The sequence below is a fragment of the Nicotiana tabacum genome, chromosome 9, assembly GCF_000715075.1.
Source record: "Nicotiana tabacum cultivar K326 chromosome 9, ASM71507v2, whole genome shotgun sequence".
NCBI lineage: Eukaryota > Viridiplantae > Streptophyta > Magnoliopsida > Solanales > Solanaceae > Nicotiana > Nicotiana tabacum.
In genome coordinates, this window is record NC_134088.1 from 89,307,221 (window position 1) to 89,331,320 (window position 24,100).

General features: G+C 38.8%; 2 protein-coding genes and 1 non-coding gene across 3 annotated transcripts; 2 read left to right on the forward strand and 1 right to left on the reverse strand.

The window, feature by feature from the left end:
• The first annotated feature begins 2 nt into the window (after positions 1 to 2).
• On the forward strand, positions 3 to 76 carry TRNAV-AAC (transfer RNA valine (anticodon AAC)). The gene has a single exon. It is a non-coding gene; the product is annotated as a tRNA-Val (tRNA).
• Positions 77 to 922: 846 nt separating this feature from the next.
• On the forward strand, positions 923 to 5,299 carry LOC107779077 (photosynthetic NDH subunit of lumenal location 5, chloroplastic). Its single transcript, XM_075221840.1, has 7 exons — positions 923 to 1,121; positions 1,363 to 1,551; positions 2,663 to 2,813; positions 2,985 to 3,073; positions 3,824 to 3,878; positions 3,995 to 4,080; positions 4,865 to 5,299. Exons 1-7 carry the CDS (start codon positions 1,098 to 1,100, stop codon positions 5,015 to 5,017), a joined length of 747 nt encoding a protein of 248 aa, XP_075077941.1. The 5' UTR covers positions 923 to 1,097; the 3' UTR covers positions 5,018 to 5,299.
• Positions 5,300 to 10,101: 4,802 nt separating this feature from the next.
• LOC107779078 (secreted RxLR effector protein 161-like) lies at positions 10,102 to 10,572 on the reverse strand. Its single transcript, XM_016599419.1, has one exon. The coding sequence runs from the start codon at positions 10,570 to 10,572 to the stop codon at positions 10,102 to 10,104; it is 471 nt and encodes a 156-aa protein (XP_016454905.1).
• Positions 10,573 to 24,100: the final 13,528 nt, after the last annotated feature.

The window sequence follows — 24,100 nt, forward strand, 5'->3', positions numbered from 1 at the left end:
ATGGTGTCGTGGTGTAGTTGGTTATCACGTCAGTCTAACACACTGAAGGTCTCCGGTTCGAGTCCGGGCGACGCCATTTTTTCCATTTTTCGCTTTGTAACCTTTCTTTTATTTTTCTTTTGGGATTTATAATTGTTAAACGATGTAATTGTTAATTTGTTAGGTAATTTTCACAAATCAGATTTGGTAATACCCAAAAAATTGCAAGTGATTTTTTGTAGGAAGAAAATTAATAATCTAGAAAGATGTAGATAATTTCCTTTAGCTTTTATACATAATAGCTTAATTGCAATGCTGATGATTACTTTAAAAATAATAATAATTTACAAGCACTCATTAATTATTATACTAATAAAGTAATAACTTTAAAAAAAGAAGATAAATGACATATTACAAGTATGTTAAGTGTTAGATATTGAGCTAAGAAAAATTATTTCTACTACCCTTATTATGTTACTCTTTTCGTTACAATTTAGATGACACACTTTCTTTATTGGTCCGTTCAAAAAAAATGACACATTTCTACAATTGAAAATAATTCAATTTTAAACTCTTCATTTTACCATTTTACTCTTAATGAGAAACTTTTATTATCACACAAATTAAATGGCCCCACAAATTACCCCTTAAATATTTAAGACCATAAGTTTCAAAATTTTTTTTTTTTCTTCTTAAACTGCATGCCGACTCAAACTAACTCAGCTAGATTGAAACGGAATAAGTACTAAAAAGTACTGCAAGTGAACATGTGTAATTTTCTTTTGTGAAAATATTTCACAAATTATTAAAAGTGGAGTAATAATTATTCCTTCCAAATTTTACCAGAGTTATGTATGAAGTGAAAGTTTTTTAAATACAAAACAGATATGAAAAATAAAAGGGAAAGGTAAAAAATGATTCACAGGCTAGCCATTGGGGGAGTATTGTCATTTGTCATCGTCGAAAATATCTTTTACCTAAATCGGTATATACAAAAGGATAGAGGCTCGTCATCTCCGCCCCTCCCTCCCCATCTTTTCACCAACCACTCCCCTTTTCTCTCTATCTCTATAATTACAGTTAATTCTTCGTATAGAAAATAAAAGAAATCGGCAACAATGGCAGCTACATTTGCTACAGTGGTGAGCTTTTCTTAACCTCTCAAAACTCTCTACTATTCTTCTGTAGTACATTTTTTAACTTCGTCTTTCAGTTCAGCTTCTAATTTGTCTTCATAACACAAAATTATTGCGTATCGTACCAATTAGAGCGGAATGGGTATTAAAAGATTTCATACAGATGAGACTGTTGTTTATGTAATTTTTGTTGTTGTTGTTGTTGTTGTCTTCTTTTTTAGCTGACTTAAATTTCTCCTTTTCACAGTCGAATTTAGGCTCACTCTCAGCTCCTCGAGCTGCTGTGAACCCTACATATGCTTCTCCTAAGTTGGTGAAATCTTCATTCTCATCGTCAAGTTTCTTTTCTGGCTCGTTGCGCCTTGCTACTTCATCCAACCGTTTGGTTCACAAAAAAACCAGCGCTTTATCCGGCTCCATTCAAGCCGCAGTGCAGGTCTGTGCTTGCTCGCGAGCTAATTTATGAGTTGTTTTATTGTTTACTCCCTCCGTCCTAATTGATGTAATGATGTTTGATTGAGCACAAAAAAATAATGACTTTTGAAACTTATGGTTTAAAATAAGTCATAAACATTTGTGTGTTTATAAATTATCTCACTAAGGTTAAAATGTGAATTTTAAAGTTATTTTTTCCCTAAATTTAGAAAGGTATTGTTCTTTTTAGGATAGACTAAAAAGAAAAGTGCATCACATAAATTGAGAATACAAATTGAGAAGGAGAGAGTATGTTTTTTCTTTTTTTCTTCAAAATTCAATATGCCAAATATGGACTTAGGAAATATGCTATATAGGGTTTCTGTGAGGAATAGCCTTTCAGGTTAAGTTCAAGAGCTTAACATCTGTAAAAATAGTTAGTAGATGAATACATAGGCCATAGTCGGCATGTGGTGCAGCGTGTTGCTATGCCGTCTTATTTTATATGACAATAATTGATTGAAGATGGATTTTAAGATGTTAAATTGGACTTATATCTGTATAATATACTAATGACAAGTGATAGTAGAAGAAAATACACGAGCCATTTAAACAAGTTTGGAGTTCTTTTTTTAAACAGTTGGGTTAAAAGAAATTGTAGTTTTTATGAGTATTCGTGAGTGAAACAAGGACTTTCTTTAAAAATACCAGAAAAACAACTTCTTCAGAAACAATTTCTTGAAACACTCTTTTACATAAATTTCTTTAAGAAACTCAAACAAATGCCTTCCAGTTTGATAAAGAAAATATCACATCAAAGTTTAAATTCAAACAGTTAGTGAATTTTAATTCTTGAAACTTGTTAAAATATTAGTATAGAAAATGAAATGATGTCAAATATGTCCGAAAATGAAAAGAGTGTCATATAAATTGGAACATGAGATGTTTTCTTTTGTTAAGTAACAAAGTGAATTCTGGCAGTGGATTGAGCCTTTATACATGTAGAAAGTGGTTGTGGTTCAGTTTTCAGCAAACATTGTGTTATGTTTCCGTCTGTGGGACTGTGTTCCGTAATTTGTTTATTACTTAGTTGAAGTTTATAAATTGGTCTGAGTGTATTTATGGAAATCCAGGCGGCCGAGGTGCAATCCAAAGTGACACACAAAGTTTATTTTGATATTAGCATTGGGAATCCTGTTGGAAAGCTTGCTGGGCGAATTGTAATTGGATTATATGGTGATGATGTGCCACAAACAGCAGAAAATTTCCGTGCACTCTGCACAGGTTCTTTAGTAAATTTAATGTTATTAGTATTGTCGCTGATGTTATAATCACTACTACTCTTGCTACTACTTTATCATTATCATCTTCTGCCTTATTGCTTGAGTTTCGTGCCTAACTTACTGTCTATTATTTACAGTTTGCTTATAGTTTGTACTGATTTCTTTCAATCAGGTGAGAAGGGCTTTGGCTACAAGGATTCTGCATTTCATCGTGTTATTAAAGATTTCATGATTCAAGGAGGTGATTTCGATAAAGGAAATGTAGGTGTCTCAATACTTGGTTTGCTCTTTTTCTATTTGTTCCACTAATTGGCATTCTTCTGGACTCAAAACACATCCTTCACCCAGTTCATATTGTTTTCAGTAGTACAATTGAATGAAGTATGTTTTGGGATGCTTATTATTTAGCCTTTTATTTTCCTTGTTTCTATCTGAACAAGATTTTAAATGGGAGAAATGCTAAACCTTGAATTTGATTTCCTTGGCCGGTGGTATCTTTTTTTCTGACTGATGGTTTATCCTTTTCTGTCTTTTGGATCTGCAATGGCTCCAATTTACACCATGGAAAATCAGAGACCAAAAGGGTTACAATTTGTTTCAGTTCTGTATTTGTGAGATTTACCGGTTACTTCATAAGATATTTGTATTCTGAGATGATCAATCTTCAGGATGTAAACGTTTTTTTAATGAAGTAATGAACTTGCTGATATCAACTTTTTGCTTCTTCTATGTTTTCTGGAAAGGAAGACTTTCTTTGATCAGTAGTTAACTGCATGAAAGAGTGCGTGAAGATGCTCAGTGGAATATGTACTTCTGGCATATTTGATGGTTTTGTTCAGTTGAATATGTTATGCCATGCAACTTGAACTTCTTACTCTTCTAACTTTTAATATGCATATATTAGTTAGATTGAACAGTTCTAGTGTTTTCAGTTTCAAATTTGGAAAATTTTCAGTTGCCATGTCCACACATTGTAATCTTTTCCCCATACATGGGATGTTTTATTCGCAGGGAACCGGTGGTAAAAGCATATATGGTCGTACCTTTAAGGATGAAAACTTCAAGTGTAAGTGACTTTTCTCTTCAAAATTTTGTTTCAAGCTCCTTGCGGCTAGGCCTATGGGTTCCCTTGGTTCAATTGTGTAGAATGTTCTTTTTGATGAAAATATCAAATAATTGCAGTGACTCATACTGGACCTGGAGTTGTTAGCATGGCTAATGCAGGCCCTAATACCAATGGAAGCCAATTCTTCATTTGCACTGTCAAGGTATGTGAAGTGGGAATCTCAATCAGCAGAATATCTTCTGAATATTGGAAGCAAAGACATGATTAAAATAGTACTCCCTCTGTTTTAATTTAGGAGGTAGTTTGACTCGGCACGGAGTTTAAGGAAAAAAAGAAAGACTTTTGAAATTTGTGGTCATAAAAGCCTAAGGGAAATAGTTAACTTCTTTACTGTTTGCTCTTTCTTTCTTCTCTTTTTCTTCTGAATGTTCTCAGCGATCAGCAAAATCGATGTTTTTGAGCTTGTAAAAATATATCTTTGAGCAACATGTATCTGCTAGTTAATACTTACCATGCTTTAGCATATTTGGACTTTGCCCAGTTTATACCCAGCTTAAACAATAATAACATCAAATACACTCTTTTTAAATTTCTTTTCTTCCTCGCTATTTGTCTGTGCAGCTACAGTTATTCAACCAAATAATTTTTAGTTTGTATATTTAAAACCTAAAAACGAAGAAGGAACTAAATAGCACATGGTTGTGTCAGCAAAATGTATCTCTTTTTTCTCATTCATACCTGTGGAATGAAAGATAAACATGAAAGTTATGGATTTTGGGTATTTTCTTTAACTATTATAGTTGGTCACTTCAGGTGCTCATTGTCGGCAACAAAATATTTTTCTTCAGAGCATTAGCCCATTTTATTCCTAGCCTGTTTTAGATAGCGTATTTTAGAAAACCGAACTTTTAGTCAACTTTTAACTTTACATGAATGATATTGGATGCATTTATGTTTTTGTGCATTTATATTTTGGTGCATTGCAGACCCCATGGCTTGATGAGAGGCATGTTGTGTTCGGGCAAGTTTTAGAAGGCATGGACATTGTGAAATTGATTGAGTCGCAGGAGACCGATAGGGGTGACCATCCAAGGAAGAGGGTTGTCATCAGTGACTGCGGTGAGCTACCTGTGGCATGAGGCGGGAATACAAATATAAAAAGCACTTTATTTTTGCATAAAATGGATATGTTAAGGCCCGTTGCCAGATATAAGAGGATTCTCAGTACTGAGTTTTCATCCAAAACCCAAGGCTTTTTCCTGTTCCTTTTTTGGGTCTCTGTAGGATTTTTACAGGGTAAAAAATTTCTTGCTAGTAGTATGTTGTATTCCTGTAACCTGGGCAGATGTGAGTTTAGTTGACATTGAATACTAGATGGTAATAGACTCTTGTTGCTTCTATACAAACCACTGTTTGGATTATGTTTGTCTTGATTAATGTGATGAAATAGTGTTACATGCTACTGGGTCTGTGCGAAATAAGAAAGGGGATCCCAGTTTAGTTTCAATTCAAGCAAGGGTTGGATTTGACACAACAATTGGAAGTATATGGTTATATTTCCTGAGAGGCGACAATGAACAAATAACATAGAAAAGGACAGTAGGAAAAAAGTTTGGTCCTTGTTAAGCAGCACACTTGCCTGTGTATGAACGATCAGAAGCTTCAATTGGGCACATAAACATATGGCTCCACTTTGTTAAAGGAATGAAGTGGTAAATCCAGTTGCTTGCTTGCTTCTGGGCTGGGGTTGAGAGGTAAATCAGACGAGGGGAAAGTAGTTTCATAATTTACTCCTATACCAGAACTTTTAGTAAATCCTGATATGTTCTTTACCGGCTTTACATGTTTGATAGATTACCAACTTTTTCTTTAAATAACGGTGCATGTTTGATAGATTACCAACTTTTTCTTTAAATAACGGTGCGTCTGAGAACTCTTCTATCGGGTGCCTGCTACCTACCATTGGCACAACGAGACTTAGGTGGTGAGACTTTGAACCTGATTTCTCATGATTTTCACCAATTTCATTGATCGCTCGGCCACAAGGTTTACTAACTTGATAAGCACTAGGAATTGATCTCCATTAGCATATGAATATTTGTATATTAAATTATCAAAACATATAGGAGAAGTTTTGCAGCTGAGTACGTAGAATGTAATGTAACTGTCTGTCTCCAGACTTCAAAAATCAATATCCTATCGATAGCCATCAAGGATCTGACCCAAAATCAGGTAAGACTTTGTACTTTCATTTTTGTATCTTTCAACCATTCAAACATCCATCCACAAAGCCGATGTGCGCTTTGCAGAAGGTTTATAGAGCTGTTAAGTTATGTGCCTTTTTTGTATTTTGATGATTTAACAAAATTCATATGAGAACCAAATTGAGAACCTGTTATACATTCCCAAAGTACTCAAGAACACCAAGTCTCATGTCTGTCACAAGTCTCAACAACTTGAGTCAAAGAAACGGCAGAGGGAACATATGGCTATTAGTTCCTCCGGCGACAGTACAAGTCAACTCTCTACAACTGTTAAAGTTGCTGCACTGTTTCTCTGCACACGCAACAGTGGAAGCATTATGTAGGAGATCATTTGTAAAACCATAAACCTTGTGTTTGTGTTTTGGCTAGAGTTAGTCAAAGTGTGTGCTTTGTAATAGAGTTATTACAAAGAGGTATGTAATAGAGTTATTACAAGCAGGTGATGGATTAAGAGGTTAATTCCTAGATTACAATAGGTTGTAATCTAAAATTTGCTCAGTTAGTGAAGTTGAAATCCTATGAGTGTAGGTCGTGGTTTTTAATCCCGTGAGCTGGGAGTTTTCCACGTAAAAGTTAAAACTCTGTTGTGTCTTTTCCTTACTGTTGTGTGTGTGTGTGTTTTCTGTGAGAACTGATAGAGAATTAGGTTCTCTATACAGTTTGGTGGACCCTTAGTTTACATCAATTGGTATCCGAGCATGTTCTTTCTATAAGGCTAACACCTAAAAAGGATCCACACTCTCCACCAAACTTTGAAGAAGTCAATCAACCTACATACCACCAAGATTCAGTGGACAATACTACGGATGGTGGAAGACAAGGATGCATGATTTTATCATGGCTGAGGATTCAGAGCTCTGGGATGTCATTTGCGATGGTCCTTTCGTTCCTATGAAGACCATTAGGGAGCCAGCAGTGACAGTTCCAAAGACAAGGAATGAGTACAACGATGCTGATCGCAAAGCTATAGAGAAAAACTTCTGAGCAAAAAAGATCCTCGTCTGTGGTATTGGACCAGACGAGTATAACAGAATCTCTGCCTGTCAATCTGCCAAGGAGATCTGGGAAGCTCTCCAAACCGCATATGAAGGAACAACTCAAGTCAAGCAGTCAAAGATCGACATGCTCACTACTGAGTATGAACTCTTTAGGATGAAGGATGATGAGTCCATTTAGGACATGCATACTCGATTCACCTGCATCATCAATGAGCTTCACTCTCTAGGAGAGATCATTCCAAGGAACAAACTTATCAGGAAAATACTTAGCGTATTACTGGTTCCTAGGAAAGCAAAGTAAATGCTATCACAGAGGCAAAGGATCAGCAAAAGCTGACCATTGATGAACTCATTGAAAATCTAAAAATTTATGAAATGAAAAAAAAAGGACCATGAAGGAAGAGAACCCAAAAAGGAGAAGAATCTGGTCCTCAAGGTAGACAACAATGACTTAAGTGGTGAGGATGCTGACATGGCCTATCTGACAAAGAGATTTCAGAAAATAGTTCGCAGAAATGGAGGCATTCCAAAAAAGGGCAGCTCCAGCAAACCAAAAGGTTATGACTTGTGTCATAAATGTGGGAAGCCAGGACATTTCATCAAAGACTGTCCTCTCCACAAGCAAGACCAGTATAAGCACAACACAGACAACAACCAAGAGGAACTTAGTTCCTAACAGGAGATTCAAGAGAAAAGATGTTGCTGACAATGTTGTGAAACAAGCTCTTGCTGCATGGGGAGATTCCTCCAGTGAATCTGGGGAAGATGATGAACAAAGTAACACTTCCATGATGGCCGTTAAAATAGAACAATCTAAATATGACTCTATCTTTGCCCTGATGGCAAAATCTGACGATGAGGTAAACTTTCTAGACGTTCAAAGAAATTTAAAATCTTACTCTCAAAAGAAGTTATATCCTTGGCAAATGTTTTAATTGATACTTATCATAATCTTATCAATGATAAAAATGTGTTAACTGTAGAACTAGGAGAGGTAGAACATAAGAGAGATGATCTGGTAGTCGTAGTGGTTGATTTAAAAGAAATCATTGAGGATTTAAAGAAAGAAAAAGATGCTCTAACTGAGAAAATTGAAAACATAGAGCATGAGGGAGATGACCGTTTGGTAGTAGTTGTGGATCTAAAAGAAACAATTGAGGAATTAAAAAGAGAAAACAGTTTTAGGAACACCCAAAAAGGAAAGTAAGTTACAAGTGAGGCATATCTTAAGCGTGAAAATGAGCTCAAAATGGTGAAATCTAGTCTGTGTGCTGAACTTGAAAGAAACAGATAATTTCAGGAAGACCTAGGCAGAGTTAAAAATAACCTAGAAAAATCTCTAAAGTGGACCTGGTCCTATGATACAATCACTGCCATGTATAAAAGCAACGGGGGGAACAAGCGGGGAATCGGGTTCCAGAAGGAAAAAACTCTCTACAATCCACACAACAAGTATGTTACTGTCCCTGATAACTGGCTTTGCACTCACTGTGGTAACACTGGACACTTTAAAGAAACCTGTAAAGCTAGATTTCAGTCCTAACAAAAAAACAAAATTTTTGTTGAAAAAGTAACTACTGCTAAAGAACCTGGTCCCTCCAATAAAAAACGTGTGATGCCTGCTTGGACAAGAAGAAAAAGTTTAATTCACTCTTTTCCTCACTACAAGGGACCCAAACTTGTTTGGATTCCTAAGTCTAATACTTGATTTCCTTGTGCAAGGTGCAATGAAAGGAAGCAACCAAAGATAGTATATGGATAGTGGCTGCTCTAAGCACAGGACTGGAAGCATCGATGATTTTCTCTCACTCAAAGCCCTGCAAGGAGGGAATGTGTCCTTTGGCAATGGCAAAAAGGGATACATTCTGGAGTAGGAAGAGTTGGGAAGACACTCACTCATTCAATTGGGAATGTGTACTATGTGAATGGCTTGAAATATAGCCTACTAAGTGTCTCTCAAATTTGCGACAAAGGAAACAAAGTTGAATTCTTATCAAAGACTTGCACTGTCATCAATCTTGTGACTGGTGAAGTGGTTGTGATGGCAAAAAGATACGTATATACTTTTGCCTAACAGAAGAGTTACAAAAAAATCTCTCACAAAAGTCAAAAAAAGCTACTCAAATTGCAAGACTACGGGCTAAAGTTTGAGAAGATTTTTATGAACGTAAGATTCTAATTTGTTACAATGAATACTTTATCATTGATTCAACAAATTGATGTTAGGCATTGACTAGTTTGCTATCTTATATTATTGCTACAATTTTAATACTCTACTTTATATTATATGTTACATTTTCAAATATAAATAGTTAAAAGAACTATCACTGTAGGTATTTGAATTTATGCTCTAGTAGTACTTAAAATATTGTTGTATAGCGTCATTTTACTATTATCGACTTATCATTAGCTTATTAAGAACCGAAAATCCGAACCAAACCAACAACAACCAAAACCGATGGTTTGTATTTAATTTGGTTTGGTTTTGGTTTTAAAATTTTAAAATCGATTAAATTGGTTTGGTTTTGGTTTTAATAAAAAACCGACCAAATCGAACCGTGAACACTCCTAGTAGTTGCCATACGTGTTTACCTGTAACGGTATAAAGATGAGTTAAAAATTACTAGAAAACACTTTTTAGCAGTTTTACTTGTTCATTCTTTCATAGCCAATCATTGAGGGACATGGTGCTCAATTTGATTTTATCAGCCCTAATGCCAGTCGATTCTTTTTAAAGTTCACTCTGCTTAATGCTTTTGTGAAGATATCTGCTACCTGGTCCTCTGTTTTGCAAAATTTCATGCAAATAAGACCCTTTTCAACATTATCCTTGAGAAAATGATGTCGCACGTCGATGTGCTTTGTTATATTATGTTGAACCGAATTCTTTGCCATGTTGAGAGCACTTGTGTTATCACACAGTAATGGCACATAATCAGAAAATACACTGAAATCCTCCAGTTATTGCTTGATCCACAACAGTTGAGCACAACAAGAAATAGTTGCCACATATTCAGCTTCTGCAGTTGAAAGAGCCACAGAGTTTTGTTTCTTTGTACCCCATGAGATTAAGCATGACCCCAGAAAATATGCCATGCCAGATGTGCTCTTTCTATCCACTAGATAACCAGCATCAGCATACCCAATTAAGTCAAAATTATCTCCTGAAGGATAGTAGAGTACCAGGTCATGTGTTCCTTTGAGATACCTTAGAATCCTCTTGGCAGCTTTCAGATGAAATTCCTTTGGACTTGATTGAAATCTAGCACATAATCCCAAACTGAATACAATATCAGGTCTGCTAGCTGTGAGATACAAGAGTGACCCGATGATACCTCTGTACATGGTTTCGTTCACAGGAGAACCAGGTTCATCCATGTCCAGACGTGTGGCATTGGCAATAGGAGTATCAATGGTTTTTGAACTTTCCATCTCAAATCTCTTCAGGAGCTCTTTAATGTACTTTTATAGACTTATCATCATTCCCTTATAGGTTTTCTTAACTTCCAAACCTAAGAAAAAATTTAGTTCCCCCATCATACTCATTTCAAACTCTCTTCCCATAAGCTTTGCAAACTCCTCACACAAGGAATCATTTCTTGCACCAAAGATGATGTCGTCAACATAAACTTCAACAATGAGCTGGTTCCTTCCTCGTTTCTTCAAAAATAGAGTGTTGTCAATTTTTCCTCTCGTAAAGCCATTTTCCAGAAGGAACCTGGACAATCTTTCATACCATGCACCGGGGGCCTGTTTTAACCCACATAATGCCTTGTCAAATTTGAATGGGTATTTAGGATGCTCATGACACTCAAAATAGGGTGGTTGTTTGACAAAGACCTCTTCCTTCAAATACACATTCTAAAATGCACTCTTGATATCTATTTGGAACAATTTGAATTCCATATGAGATGCAAAGGCAATGAGAATTCTGATGGCTTCCATTCGAGCAACTAGGGCAAAAGTCTCATCAAAGTCAATACCTTCTTCTTGATTATAGACTTGAACTACTAGCCTGGCCTTGTTCCTTGTTGTATTCCCAAACTCATCAAGCTTGTTTCTGAACACCCACTCGGTTCCTATAAAAGTTCTGTCTGAGGGTCGAGGAACCAGGTGCCATACCATGTTCCTCTCAAATTGATGGAGTTCATCTTGCATAATAGTAATCTAGTTAGCATCTTTTAATGCTTCCTTGATATTTTTTGGTCTCAATTTGAGAAAGAAAAGCTGAGAAGGCAAGTGAGCTTCTTGTCTTTGATCTGGTTTGAATCCCTAAATTAAGAGGAGTGATCATATTTTGGAGAGGATATGAACTTTTGTGCTTCCAGTTAGACACATGAATCTCATTGTGAGAAGACCCATGTTCCTCTGAATGGGATCCATTATTGGCATCTATGGAGGAGTGAGTGCCACTTCTCTGCTCAGCATCAGGAGTTCCTTGCATGGAATCAGCAACTCTATTTTATGCTTCAGTTGTTGTAATTGAGGAACCAGGTTCTTGTGTGTCAGCTGGAGATTACGCTGCATATTCTTCATTGGATACCTTGACCTGACTCATTAGGCCAGCCTTTCTATTTTCCATATCAATAACTTCTCCAGGAACCTTTGACTGTTCTCCGTCTTGATCGATCTTATCATGTGAATCTTTCCCACATAAGTGGTGTGATTCATCAAAGATCACATGTATGTTTGTATGCTTTGCTTTGTGAGGAATATCCAAGAAAGATTCCTTTATCACTCTTCGGATCAAATTTTCCCAACGCTTCCTTACCATTATTAAGAATGAAGCATTTGCATCCAAACGTTCGTAGGTGAGTTAGCTTGGGTTTCCTTCCGTTCAGTAATTCATATGAGGTTTTGTTTAAGAGGGACCTGATCATGCACCTGTTTATCAAATAGCAGGCAGTGTTGACTGCCTCCGCCCAAAAACCTTTTGCTACACTACTGTCAATTATTATTGTCATTGCCATGTCTTCAAGAGTCCTATTTTTCCTCTCCACAACACCATTTTGTTGGGGTGTTCTGGGAGCTGAAAAATTATGACTTAGACCATTTTCAGCACAGAATTTGTCGAATTTTGCATTATCGAACTCTGTGCGATGATCAGATCTTATGCTTACAACATTATGACTCATCTTCACTTGAATCTGCTTCACAAAGGCAGCAAAAAATGGAAAGGTTTTATCCTTGGTTCTGAGGAACAAGGTCCACGTGAATCTGGAGTAGTCATCAACTATGACAAAAATATACTTCTTTCCTCCTCTACTTGGCACCCTCATAGATCCACACAGATCCATATGAAGGGGATCAAGTGGACTTGAGGTGCTTACTTCCTTTTTGGGCTTGAAGGAGGACCTGGCTTGCTTTCCTCTTACACATGCATCACATACCTTGTGATCCTTGAACCTTGACTTGGGCAGCCCGCGAACTAGGTCCTTCTTGACCAACTTGTTCAGCAATGAAAAGCTTGCATGTCCCAATCTTTTGTGCCACAGCTCAGCATCATCATCAACAACACTCAAATATGTAATATCCCCATTGTTCAAATACTCAAATCAACAACATAGAGGAAACGAAATTGGCCAATTCCTATTACTTTGGGCTTAGGCAATCTTTTAAGATATAAGCAATATAAACCAAAATCTATATATAATAATTAAAATGCAAAAAATATTTAAAATTATTTACAAAAAGATATGATACTTTATATAAATAGTTATTAAATTTTATATATAATTTATCGGTTTGGTTCAGTTTATTTTTTGATTTTTTATAATAGAACCAAAATCAAACCAAATATTATCGGTTTTTAAAATTTAAAACCAAAACCAATCCAAATCAAGAAAAATATCGGTTTACTTAATCGGTTTGGTTCGATTTTCGGTTTGAATCGGTTTTTTGTCAAACCATGAACATCCTTAGCAACTACAGAGCAAAAAAGCAGCTAATAACATTGCATCTCGGTAAAATGACGAGGCTCACATTTACAAAACTCAGTCAGGGAACCTGGTTCCCTTGACTCAGGTTAGTAGTTCCTTTTTACACTCGTGCACATTTTAAACGGCTATGAAAGTGCCACATCATTAAATGTTTACGCCTCTCTCTTATCCTTTTAAAACTCAAATGTCACACCCGTTATAAACCGACCCGTCTACCCAGTACGTTACACCCATTTGTAACCAGTCCCTCACCCTCTCTAAATAACCCAAAAAAACTATCCTTCTCACAACCATCCACACAGAGATACTAAACTTCCTCTTTCTCTCAAAAACCCTCTTTTTCTTGTGTCCCTACTTCCAAAAACTCACCATGATTTCCCAGAATCCAGAAGTTTCCAATGTTACCAGTGTCACTCCCATTGTGCATTCTTCTCTCGAAGCACTGGAATGAGAGTCTGAGTCTCAACTCTCACCAAGTCAAAACCCTATCTCAGACCAATAATCACCCACTATTTCTTCTCCAATCCCATCGAGTTCTAGTTCTCACCGCAGTCGTAAGACTCAAACCCCCCAAAAGGTTTGTGGCTACAATCTCTCCCTCTGTGTCACCAGAAAAAATAACAGACGATGAAATAGTGGACGAAGAAGAGGGACAAAAGGTCTCTAGTCAATAGTTTGGGGAAGTCTCTGCAACCCAATAAGATGTTGCTGGCAATGGTGAAGTATAAGAAGTGTCTGCTCAAAATTTCGATCTGAACATTATCTCTCCGACAGGTAATGACCCTTCTGCATCTTCTGATTCTATTTTGGGTGTGAATGAGAAAGAAACTATAGAGAATATGCTACTAATTGCTATAGAAGGAGAGTTAATTGGAGAGTATGAGTGGTGATGTGACCATTAGGTCTAAGGGGGAAGGAGAGGGACATAGAGTTGAAGGTGGGGAATTGGTGCCTCTTGAAAATATGGCATCAGTCAGTACTACTGGGGAAACAGCAAAGGGACCTGCTCCCTCTACCCAAGAAGAGCACTCTGCTCTTACTTGGGATGCAACCCCTTTCTCCTCTAAAGAGCCCGGTCAGTATTGACCCTACCCTTCGCCTCACTTTGATGCAGTACCTTTGGACTTTGTTATTCCTGAAATGAGATTCCTGTTTGAAGAGGAAAGTGAAGAAGGTGAGAAAGACTATGATAATGTGATAGTGGTAAGCTTCATTACTGCTAGAAGTGGTAGGGTTGTTCCCAAATAGCCCATTATTAAAAGACCCACTACCAGGCAAAAGAAAACAAAAGCTTTTGAGAGTTCTCTGAAGAGAAACAAAGAAGAAAAGAAAAGAAGGAGGCTGCTAAAAGGGGAAAAACTGGTGAATAAAAAGGATGTGCCTTCAGCGCATGTTGTGACTGTCGATGATGAAGAGGTGAATGAGGAACCTGCTTTCTTAATTCATAAATACTCTAAGAAATATGTGACTGTAAAGCCCAGGAGAGGATCGTCTATGAAAGCTGTAGCGTTTGATGAAGTGAAGAGTGTTGAAGGAGAGAAGTCCGGTGAGAAGTCTCGAGAGAAATCTTAAAAGAAGGAGAAAAGTGTGAAGAAGTCTGTGAAAAGGAAGGCTAGTGACAAAGAGGAACCTGGTTCATACAAGAAGGCCAAAATGGCTATGTCAAAGGTTGAAAGCAGAGAAAACCTTAAGAGGCAGATGGTGCTATGGGGTAGACATTTGACACTGACATTCTCGAGATGTCAGGTATGAGGCAACTGTTTGCCATCTGCGAGTTCTAGAAGTGGACTCACTTGTTTACTAATCAGAGTCCCACGGTTTATGAAGATGAGGTTCGTAGCTTCTACGTAGATATGTTTATAGTGTAGGACGACAACATTTACTTGAAGGTCAATGTAGTAATTTTGTGATGGACGAGGCTGTTCTAGGAAGTATTTTGGGTGTGCCAATTGAAGGACTGTCATCTGTTGAAGGGACCTGTTCCCCTGACTTTAGAAAGGTCATTATAAAAGATCAGGATGTACAGTAAGGGGAACGCAAGAAGGCCCTCCTTCCAGAGTATCGACTTATGTTTGAAATGGTGAACAAGGTTCTGCTTCCACGCGTAGAAAGACACTCAATTACTTCAAAAGCAGACCTATTCCTCATGGAAGCTTTGGATGCATACATGATGGGTGTGGATTTTGACTACTTATTGGCACCTTTTTGCATTCGTTTTAGTCCAAAAGCATTCAATTGTGTTCCCAAAATAATATGAAATATGCTTAATTGTAGGAATGGTGGAAAAAGAGCCTAAAAGATGAAATCTAACTCAAGAAGGAGTAACCTGAACCAAGGACAAAAACAGGCACATAAGCTCTAAAGTGCGGACCGCAGATTGTGCAGAAGAACTTGTCAGAGATCTGTGAGAAGTGCGGTCTGCACATGAGATGTGCGGCCGCAGAAGCAAGGCAAGATCGGAAGTTCAGAGAACATGCATATCAAGTTCAACGGAAGTGAGGACCGCTCAATTATTGTGCGGCCGCAGAAGATCAGCTATGCGGCCGCAGTTGCATTTGTGCAGTTCGCAGAAGAGCTATGTGCGGCCGCACTCAGAAATGTGCGGACCGAAAAAAGAGAGAGATATGGCCGCGGTTCAAAATTGCGCGGCCGTAAGAGTCCAATCTTGTCAAGCTGAAGCAAAGTGCAGACCGCATATGGAATTGTGCGACCGCAAGAGTCCAATCCTGTCAAGCTAATGCAAAGTGCAGACCGCACATGGAATTGTGCGGCCGCAGAACCTCAAAAAGTGCATTTTTGTCCGAAAATTTCAGCACTGTATAAATAGAAGAGATTCATTTTTTAGGTCAAGTTTTTGACATCAGCGGCTACAGTAGGCGTTTTCTTTTACTCTTTTTAGTAGTTTTTGCCATTTTGAGCTTTAGAACATTAGTTTCATCATTTTAATTATCAATATGGGTTTAATTATCACTTCTTCTTCTTCTTTCTCTTCCATTTTAAGCATGAGTAGCTAGATTCTCACTAGTGTTGTGACCTAACCCTAGTGTGTGAACTTAATGGGTGTTTGATTTATTGCTTGTTTATAGTTGGGTGTTGATTATCTAGCCTAGTTCTTGCTTTAATTTGAAGAATTAATGGTTGCAAATATTATTTTATGCCTATTTGACTTGGTCTCTACTTGAGAAAGAGAAATTTAGTCTAGGAAAACTTGGCTAGCAAGAAATAGGGTCAATCGAGAGATTGATAAGCCCAATTAAAGGGTTGAACCTAGAGATAGTAAAACCCGACTTGAGCTTATTATCAACTGCTTTGTTCAATACCCATTTGGACTTGAGAAAGCCAAATTGGGCAAAATCACTCTTTGACCGAGAGGTATCGAGTGAGTACTTGAGTGTTGATAGCTATAATACATCTCGACCAATAAAACAAGCTTTTAGGCTTACAACCCATTAAGCGAACACCTAGGTGAAGGTCATAGCCCTAAGCCTTTTATGTCATTTGAAAAACAACCAAAAGTAATTTCGTATTTTAAATTCTTAGTTTGTAATCTTAGTTTAAATTAGACCTAGAAACAACCCAAGTTTGTGGAAGTGCAATTTGAGATAATTCAAGCTCATACACTATAATATATATCCCTAAGACCCATTCATAACTCCCTATGGAAAATCGACCCCGACTCCTTGTTGGGTATTACTATTGCATCGATCTCGTTTTCATATCCTCAAATAGAGGACTGAAATTGGACGAGATCAATTTTTGGCTAATGAAGGGTATGCAAGTGCTATAGTCCCACCCTGTATTAGGACGGGAAACTTTCAAATAACCAACGTAATGCTCACTTTGCTCGAGCAACGGGGGTTATTCATCGGTGCACCGGGTTAAAATATATATAAACACTTGATGGGGTTCATTGATACGTGTTGGGGGAGAAAACAAACAAATATCTCCGAGGATGCTTTGAGGCTAAGGCTTTTTCCCTTCTCTCTAGGGGGGGGGGGGAGCCTTAGATTGGTTGGAACGTTTGCCAAATCATTCCATTCATACTTGGGATGAACTAGCGAAGAAATTTATTTCAAAGTACTTTTATCCCGGGCACATGGCCATTCTTCGGGATGAAATTCTAGCATTCAAGAAAGAGCCTAATGAACCACTACACGAGATATGGGAAAGGTATAGAACAATGGTGAAAGAGTGCCCCAACAATGATATGACGGAGACCATGATTCAACAAACTTTCTATCGGGGGATCAATACCATCAACCAATGTGTAGTGAATCAACTTGTCAGTGGGAACTTCATGACTACGCCGTATGTGGAGGTGTATGATATTTTGGATGAAATGGCAGATACTTCATCGGCGTGGCAATCTAGAGACAATGTCCCTTAAGGTGATCCAAATTTGATTCTTCTTCATAAAGAGTTACATGACCATGGGCAAGAAATAGCCGAGTTGACAACCACCATGAACTAATTGGAAAAGGCTCTACTTCAACAAGTGCAAAACCCGAGGCAAGTCAATGCTATGGAGGGAGTCAATATGATGGTAAACAAGAGAAGAACTAGAAGTCCACAAGTGCAATAAAGAGTGGACAATTTTGTGCAAGATGATAGTGGGTTTGATCAAGGAGATTCTTACAATGATCAAGATGAAGAGGTCCAATATATGAACAACTTTCAAGGGAAAAAAAATAACTACCAAGGCCCTAGTCAACAACAATGGAGACCTTGGAATAATCAAGCCAATTGAAATTCTAGCAACCAAGGTAATTGGAATAGTGGAAACAATCAAGGCAATTGGAGTGGAAGCAATAACTAGGGGAATTGGCAAAATAATAATAATCAAGACAATTGGGGAGGAAACAACCAAGACGGGTGGAACAACAACCAAGGAAATCGGGGGTCGGGTTTTCAAAGGCCCCCGATGTACCAACAACCAAGCAACCCACCTCCTTATCCTTCTCATGGTCCTAGTTTCTCCAACAATGAAATGGGTCGTATTGAGAACATGTTCAAGCAAATGATGGAAAAGAATGCCGATTCCGATGCCCAATTTGCTTCACACAACACATCAATCCGTAACTTATAAGTGCAAATGGGTCAAATCTCTCAAGCTTTAAATTCTCGTCCTAAAGGGGCACTACCAAGTGATACGGTAGTGAACCCGAAGGGTGGGAATACTACGGGACATGCCATGACCGTTACTATAAGAAGTGGAAAACGTGGTAATGCACCTACCTCAAGCCAAAGGCAACTTGTGGATGATAAGCAAGTGGTAGAAGAAGAGGAGATCTCGAACAATGTGGTGCATGCAAATGATGAAGTGCGGATTGATATTGATGACACGGTGGAAGATACTCAAGAAGATATGTACCCGTCTAGGGATCATGTGATTGACATACCGTAAACGGTAGTTCAAAAAGCTAAGGCACCATTGCCTAAGCCACCCCCTCCCTATACTCAAAGGTTTGCCAAGAAAAATGGCGAGAATCAATTCAAGAAGTTAATTGATATGATGAAGAGTCTCTCTATAAATGTGCCATTAGTTGAAGCTTTGGAGCAAATATCCGGATATGCTAAGTTTATGAAAGACTTGGTGACAAAGAAGAGATCGATGAATTTTGAAACTATCAAAGTTACTCATCAAGTGAGTGCAATTGTGCATTCGATGGCTGCAAAGTTGGAAGATCTCGGTGCTTTCACAATTCCTTGTACCATTGGAAGTGTTGAATTTGCAAAATCTCTCTGTGACCTTAGGGCGAGTATCAACATGATGCCCTATTCAGTTTTCAAAACATTGGAAATTGGGCAGCCAAGACCCACATATATGAGATTACAAATGGCCGACTGTACAATGAAGATACCGTTGGGGGTGATTGAGGATGTATTGGTTCGGGTTGACAAGTTCATTCTCTCGACGGATTTTGTGATTCTTGATTGTGAAGTGGACTATGAGGTGCCGATTATTCTTAGTAGACCTTTTCTTGCTACGGGAAAGGCTCTTGTTGATGTGGAAGCCGGTGAACTCACTTTCCGGGTGGGTGATAAAAATGTGGTGTTCCACGTGTGCAAATCTATGAGGCAACCAAATAGCAATGAAGTATGTTCGTTCATGGACTTGGTGACCGATGTGATTATTGATGATACAAGTGCCACGATTAATGTGGGTGACATGTTGGAGGCCATTTTTCTAAATTTTGATGATGATGAAATGGATGGCTTCATGGAATGTGTAAATTATTTGCAAGGATGGGGTCATACAATTATGCACCACGGAAACTTTCCTTGGATCTCGAAAATAGGAAAACTCCTCCTTCAAAGCCTTCAATTGAAGAGCCTCCTATCTTGGAGTTGAATCCATTGCCTCCACATATCATGTATGAATTCCTTGTCCCTTGCTCTACTTTACCGGTTATTCTTTCCTATTGTTTGACTAATGTGCAGGTTGACTCTACATTGGCGGTGCTCCACAAGAGAAAGAAAGCTATTGGGTGGACTTTGGCAGATATTCGGAGAATAATCCCCGCATTTTGCATTCATAAGATTAACTTGGAGGAGGATTCCAAACCTTCCATTAAACATCAAAGGAGACTCAATAAAGCCATGTAAGATGTGGTCAAAAAGGAGATCATAAAGTGGTTAGATGCCGGGGTTGTCTACCCCATTTCTGACAGTTCGTAGATTTCTCCGGTGCAGTGAGTTCCAAAGAAGGGGGCATAACTGTGGTCACTAATGATAAGAACGAGTTGATTCCAATAAGAACGGTGACCGGGTGGAGAGTGTGTATGGACTATCGGAAGCTAAATAAAGTCACAAGGAAAGACTATTTCCCACAACCCTTTCTTGACCAAATGCTTGATAGGTTGGCCGGCCAAGCGTTCTATTGCTTTCTAGATGGATATTCGGGCTACAATCAAATCCTTATTGCCCCGGAAGATCAAGAGAAAACAACCTTCACTTGTACCTATGACACTTTTGCTTTCAGGCGGATGCCATTTGGCTTATGCAATGCACCGACAACTTTTCAACCTTGAAGTCTTCATAGATGACTTTTCAATAGTCGGGGATTCCTTTGATGATTTCTTGGCAAATTTGGATAAGGTTTTGGCAAGGTGTGAAGAAACGAACTTGGTATTGAATTGGGAAAAATACCATTTCATGGTCGAGGAGGGTATTGTCCTTGGCCACAAAATTTCAAAGAAGGGAATAGAGGTCGACAAGGCGAAAATATAGGTGATTTCTAAACTTCCACTTCCAACATCCGTGAAGGGCGTGAGAAGTTTCTTGGGTCACGCGGGGTTCTACCGGCATTTCATAAAGGATTTTTTCAAGGTGGTGAACCCCTTGTGCAAGTTTTTGGAGAAAGATGCTAAATTTCACTTCAATGATGATTGCATGAGAGCATTTGAATTGCTCAAGTTCAAGTTGACAACTACTCCCATTATCATCGACCCAAATTGGAGAATTCCTTTTAAGCTCATGTGTGATGCTAGTCATGTGGCGGTTGGAGCAGTTTTGGGGCAATGTATCAACAAGATATTTCATCCGGGCTACTATGCTAGTAAGACCATGAATGATGCCGAAGTAAATTACACTGTGACCGAAAAAGAGCTCCTTGCCATTGTGTTTGCTATTGAGAAGTTCCGCCCACACTTGATGGGTGCAAAAGTGATTGTCCACATGGATCATGCGGAACTTCGTTACCTTATGAGCAAGAAAGATTCCAAAGCCCGGTTGATGAGATGGGTGATTTTGTTGCAACAATTTGACATAGACATCCAAGACCGAAAAGGAAGTGAAAACCAAGTGGCGGATCACTTGTCTCGTTTGGAGGAGGAGGGGAGGCCACATGATGGCCTTGAAATCAATGGCTCCTTCCCCGATGAGCAACTCTTAGCCATTTAAAGGAAAGAGGTGCCATGGTTTGCGGATCTAGCAAAAGTTCTTGTAAGTGGGATCACCCCGGATGAGTTCTCTTCAAACCAAAGGAAGAAGCTCAAACGGGATTGTCAAGACTATTATTGGGATGAACTATATCTTTTTCGGATTTGTACGGATGGAGTGATTAGAAGATATGTACCGGAGGAAGAACAAGTTGAAATCCTTGGGGCTTGTCATTCTTCGCCTTATGGTGGAGCAAGAATAATGACCAAAGTTCTAAGTTGCGGTTTCTATTGGCCCACTCTTTACACGGATGCAAGTGATCTAGTCAAGCGTTGTGATGAATGTCAAAGGGCCGGAGAAATCTCAAAGAAAAATGAAATGCCCCTCACCACCATTTTGGAGATTGATATTTTAGATGTGTGGGGTATTGACTTCATGGGACCTTTTATAAGTTCTTGTGAAAACACCTACATCTTGGTCGCGGTTGATTATGTGTCTAAATGGGTTGAGGCCGTTGCACTACCCAACAATGAAGCAGGAAGTGTGGTGGCATTTTTGAAGAAGAACATCTTCACAAGATTTGGTACACCGCGGGCTATCATAAGCAATGGGGGGTCGCATTTTTGCAACAAAGCTTTTGACACCTTGCTTAGTAAGTATGGTGTCACTTATAAAGTTACGACTCCCTATCACCCTCAAGCTAGCGGTCAAGTGGAAGCCTCCAACTGGGAGATAAAAAGTATTTTGTCCAAAACAGTGAATGCTAACCGGACGGATTGGTCAAAGAAGCTTGATGATGCACTATGGGCTTATCAGACTGCTTTCAAAACTCCTATCGGGATGTCTCCATACCGGTTGGTGTTTGGCAAAGCTTGTCATCTTCCGATAGAACTCGAGCACAAGGCCATGTGGGCTTTAAAGAAGTTAAATCTTGATTGGGATGCAACTTCTAACTTGCAGGTTGCACATTTGAATGAATTAGATGAATTCCGGTACCATGCATATGCAAGTTCATTCTTGTACAAAGAAAGAATGAAGTACCTTCATGACAAATACATCCGAAACAGGGAGTTCAAGGTGGGTGATCTTGTTTTGCTGTTCAACTCACGATTGGAGATATTTCCCGAAAAGCTGAAATCCAAATGGAGTGATCCCTTTGAAATTGTGGGTGTGACACCTTTTGGTAAATTGGACTTGAAGAACAAAAGTGATGAGGTACTCCGAGTCAATGGATACCGGGTGAAGCATTATTTAGGACAAGCTGATGATGTCCACGTGGTGGCAGTGACTCATTTGAAGTGACGATAATATGTATATACCGCGACGTTAAATCAGGCGCTTCTTGGGAGGCAACCCATGTTTCTTTTTCTTTAGATAGGTCTTACTTTGTGCTAATTGGTTTTGAAGTGTGTTGATGGAATTGTTCTCAGAAAAAATTGGCTAAGTATGAAAAAAGTGCGGACCACATAATTTTGAATGTTATGGAAGAAGTCAACTGCGGCCGCACAAACTGAGATGGAAAATTACAAATTCTCTGAAGTTTGTCTGTCAGAAAAATGGTCAAAGTGCGGCCGCACAAGGAAATCTGCGGTCCGCACCAAAACTTGCGGTCGCACACATAAATTCTGCGGACCACAGATCAACAGAGGGAAATTAAACAACAAGTAACAGAGTACGGACCGCAGAAGGAATTCTGCGGCCGCACTCGTCTATTGAACTCTTAGCCAATCCCGTATAGTATAAATAATAGACACTCTCTGAGAAATTAAAACAAAGGTTAAAATCTTGCACACTGCTGAGTTAATTATCTGCCACTTAATTGAGCATCTTTGATCATTCCGTAACACCACTTCATCACTGGTATGTTCAAATCATTTCTAGAATTCTTCAATTTTCTTAGTTAGTTTATAATTTATTAGTTATTTTAGACCATTTGTCAATTTCATATCTATGAGGGGTGTAATTTGTATTAGCTAAACTCCTAGTTTCTATTTTGGGAATGAGTATTTGGTTTATCATGTTTAATTGCTACTACCATGCCCAATTTGTATAAAAGATTGAAACACTATAGGACTATGCCCGATTTAATTTTGAAATGTGTGGCCGCACAAGGAATTGTGCGGTCCGCAGAATTACGTGCTTAGGGCATTTGGTTAGGAAAAAGTGCGGACCACACTTGAAATTGTGCGGTCCGCAAAATTTCAGTCGCGGCCGCAGAAAAGTGTGTGCGGCCGCAGATCGGGGCATTTTCTGTCTTCAGAGAGTTGCCATTTTTAAGGTATTCACTGTGCGGCCGCACTAATAAATGTGCGGTCACACTAAAAATTATGCGGACCGCAGTTTCATCTCTGCAACCGCACTTCCCCACCCTGCAATATGTTTTGTTCTGTGACTTTCTGTTTATGTACAATTGAATTAGAACTGACTCCTGCTGTTGTTTGTTGCTGAAAATGGTTAGATCCCGTGGTCGTGGTGATACATCAAAGGGGAGGGGTGAACCTTCTAGAGGCAGAGGCAAAAGCAATTTACCCCTCGCCCCCCAAAGAGTAATCAGTAAGAAAGACACAACAGATCGACGAAAACGGCCCGAGCCCTCCGAATCAAGTTCATATGCCCCGTCTAGGGAAGCATTGGAGGGCAACTCAGTGCAAGATTGGCCTGCTGTGCAATCACAGCCACATCCGTTTCAGGACATATACCAACTGAGAAACGAGCCTACCTCTTCTGAGAGCACTTCTGAGGGGTCGAAAGGTAACAGTCAGGCTTCGTAGCCTTCATCTACACATGCCCCCGACACACCAGCTACTATAGTGGATGTAGATGAGATCCCGAATGATGGTCGGGGGGTGATACCAGAGTTGCTGTCCTTGAGAGGTCGAAGAAGAAAAAAAATTAGGAAGATAGGTTCATTAGTCTAACTGCATTCAATGGTTTCTGAGAGTGGTGGCCGTCGAGATCGCTCACTCTTGAGCGTCAGTTCTTGTTGAAAGATCTTGATAAATAGAACCCGACGGTGCTGAGACAATTCCTAGAGCGGAAGGGGTGGACATGGTTCACTCAAAGTGTGGTAGATGCCAAAGAGTACATGGTCAGGGAATTTTATGCCAATGTGGCGCACATAAAGAAGGGGACCAAAGTGA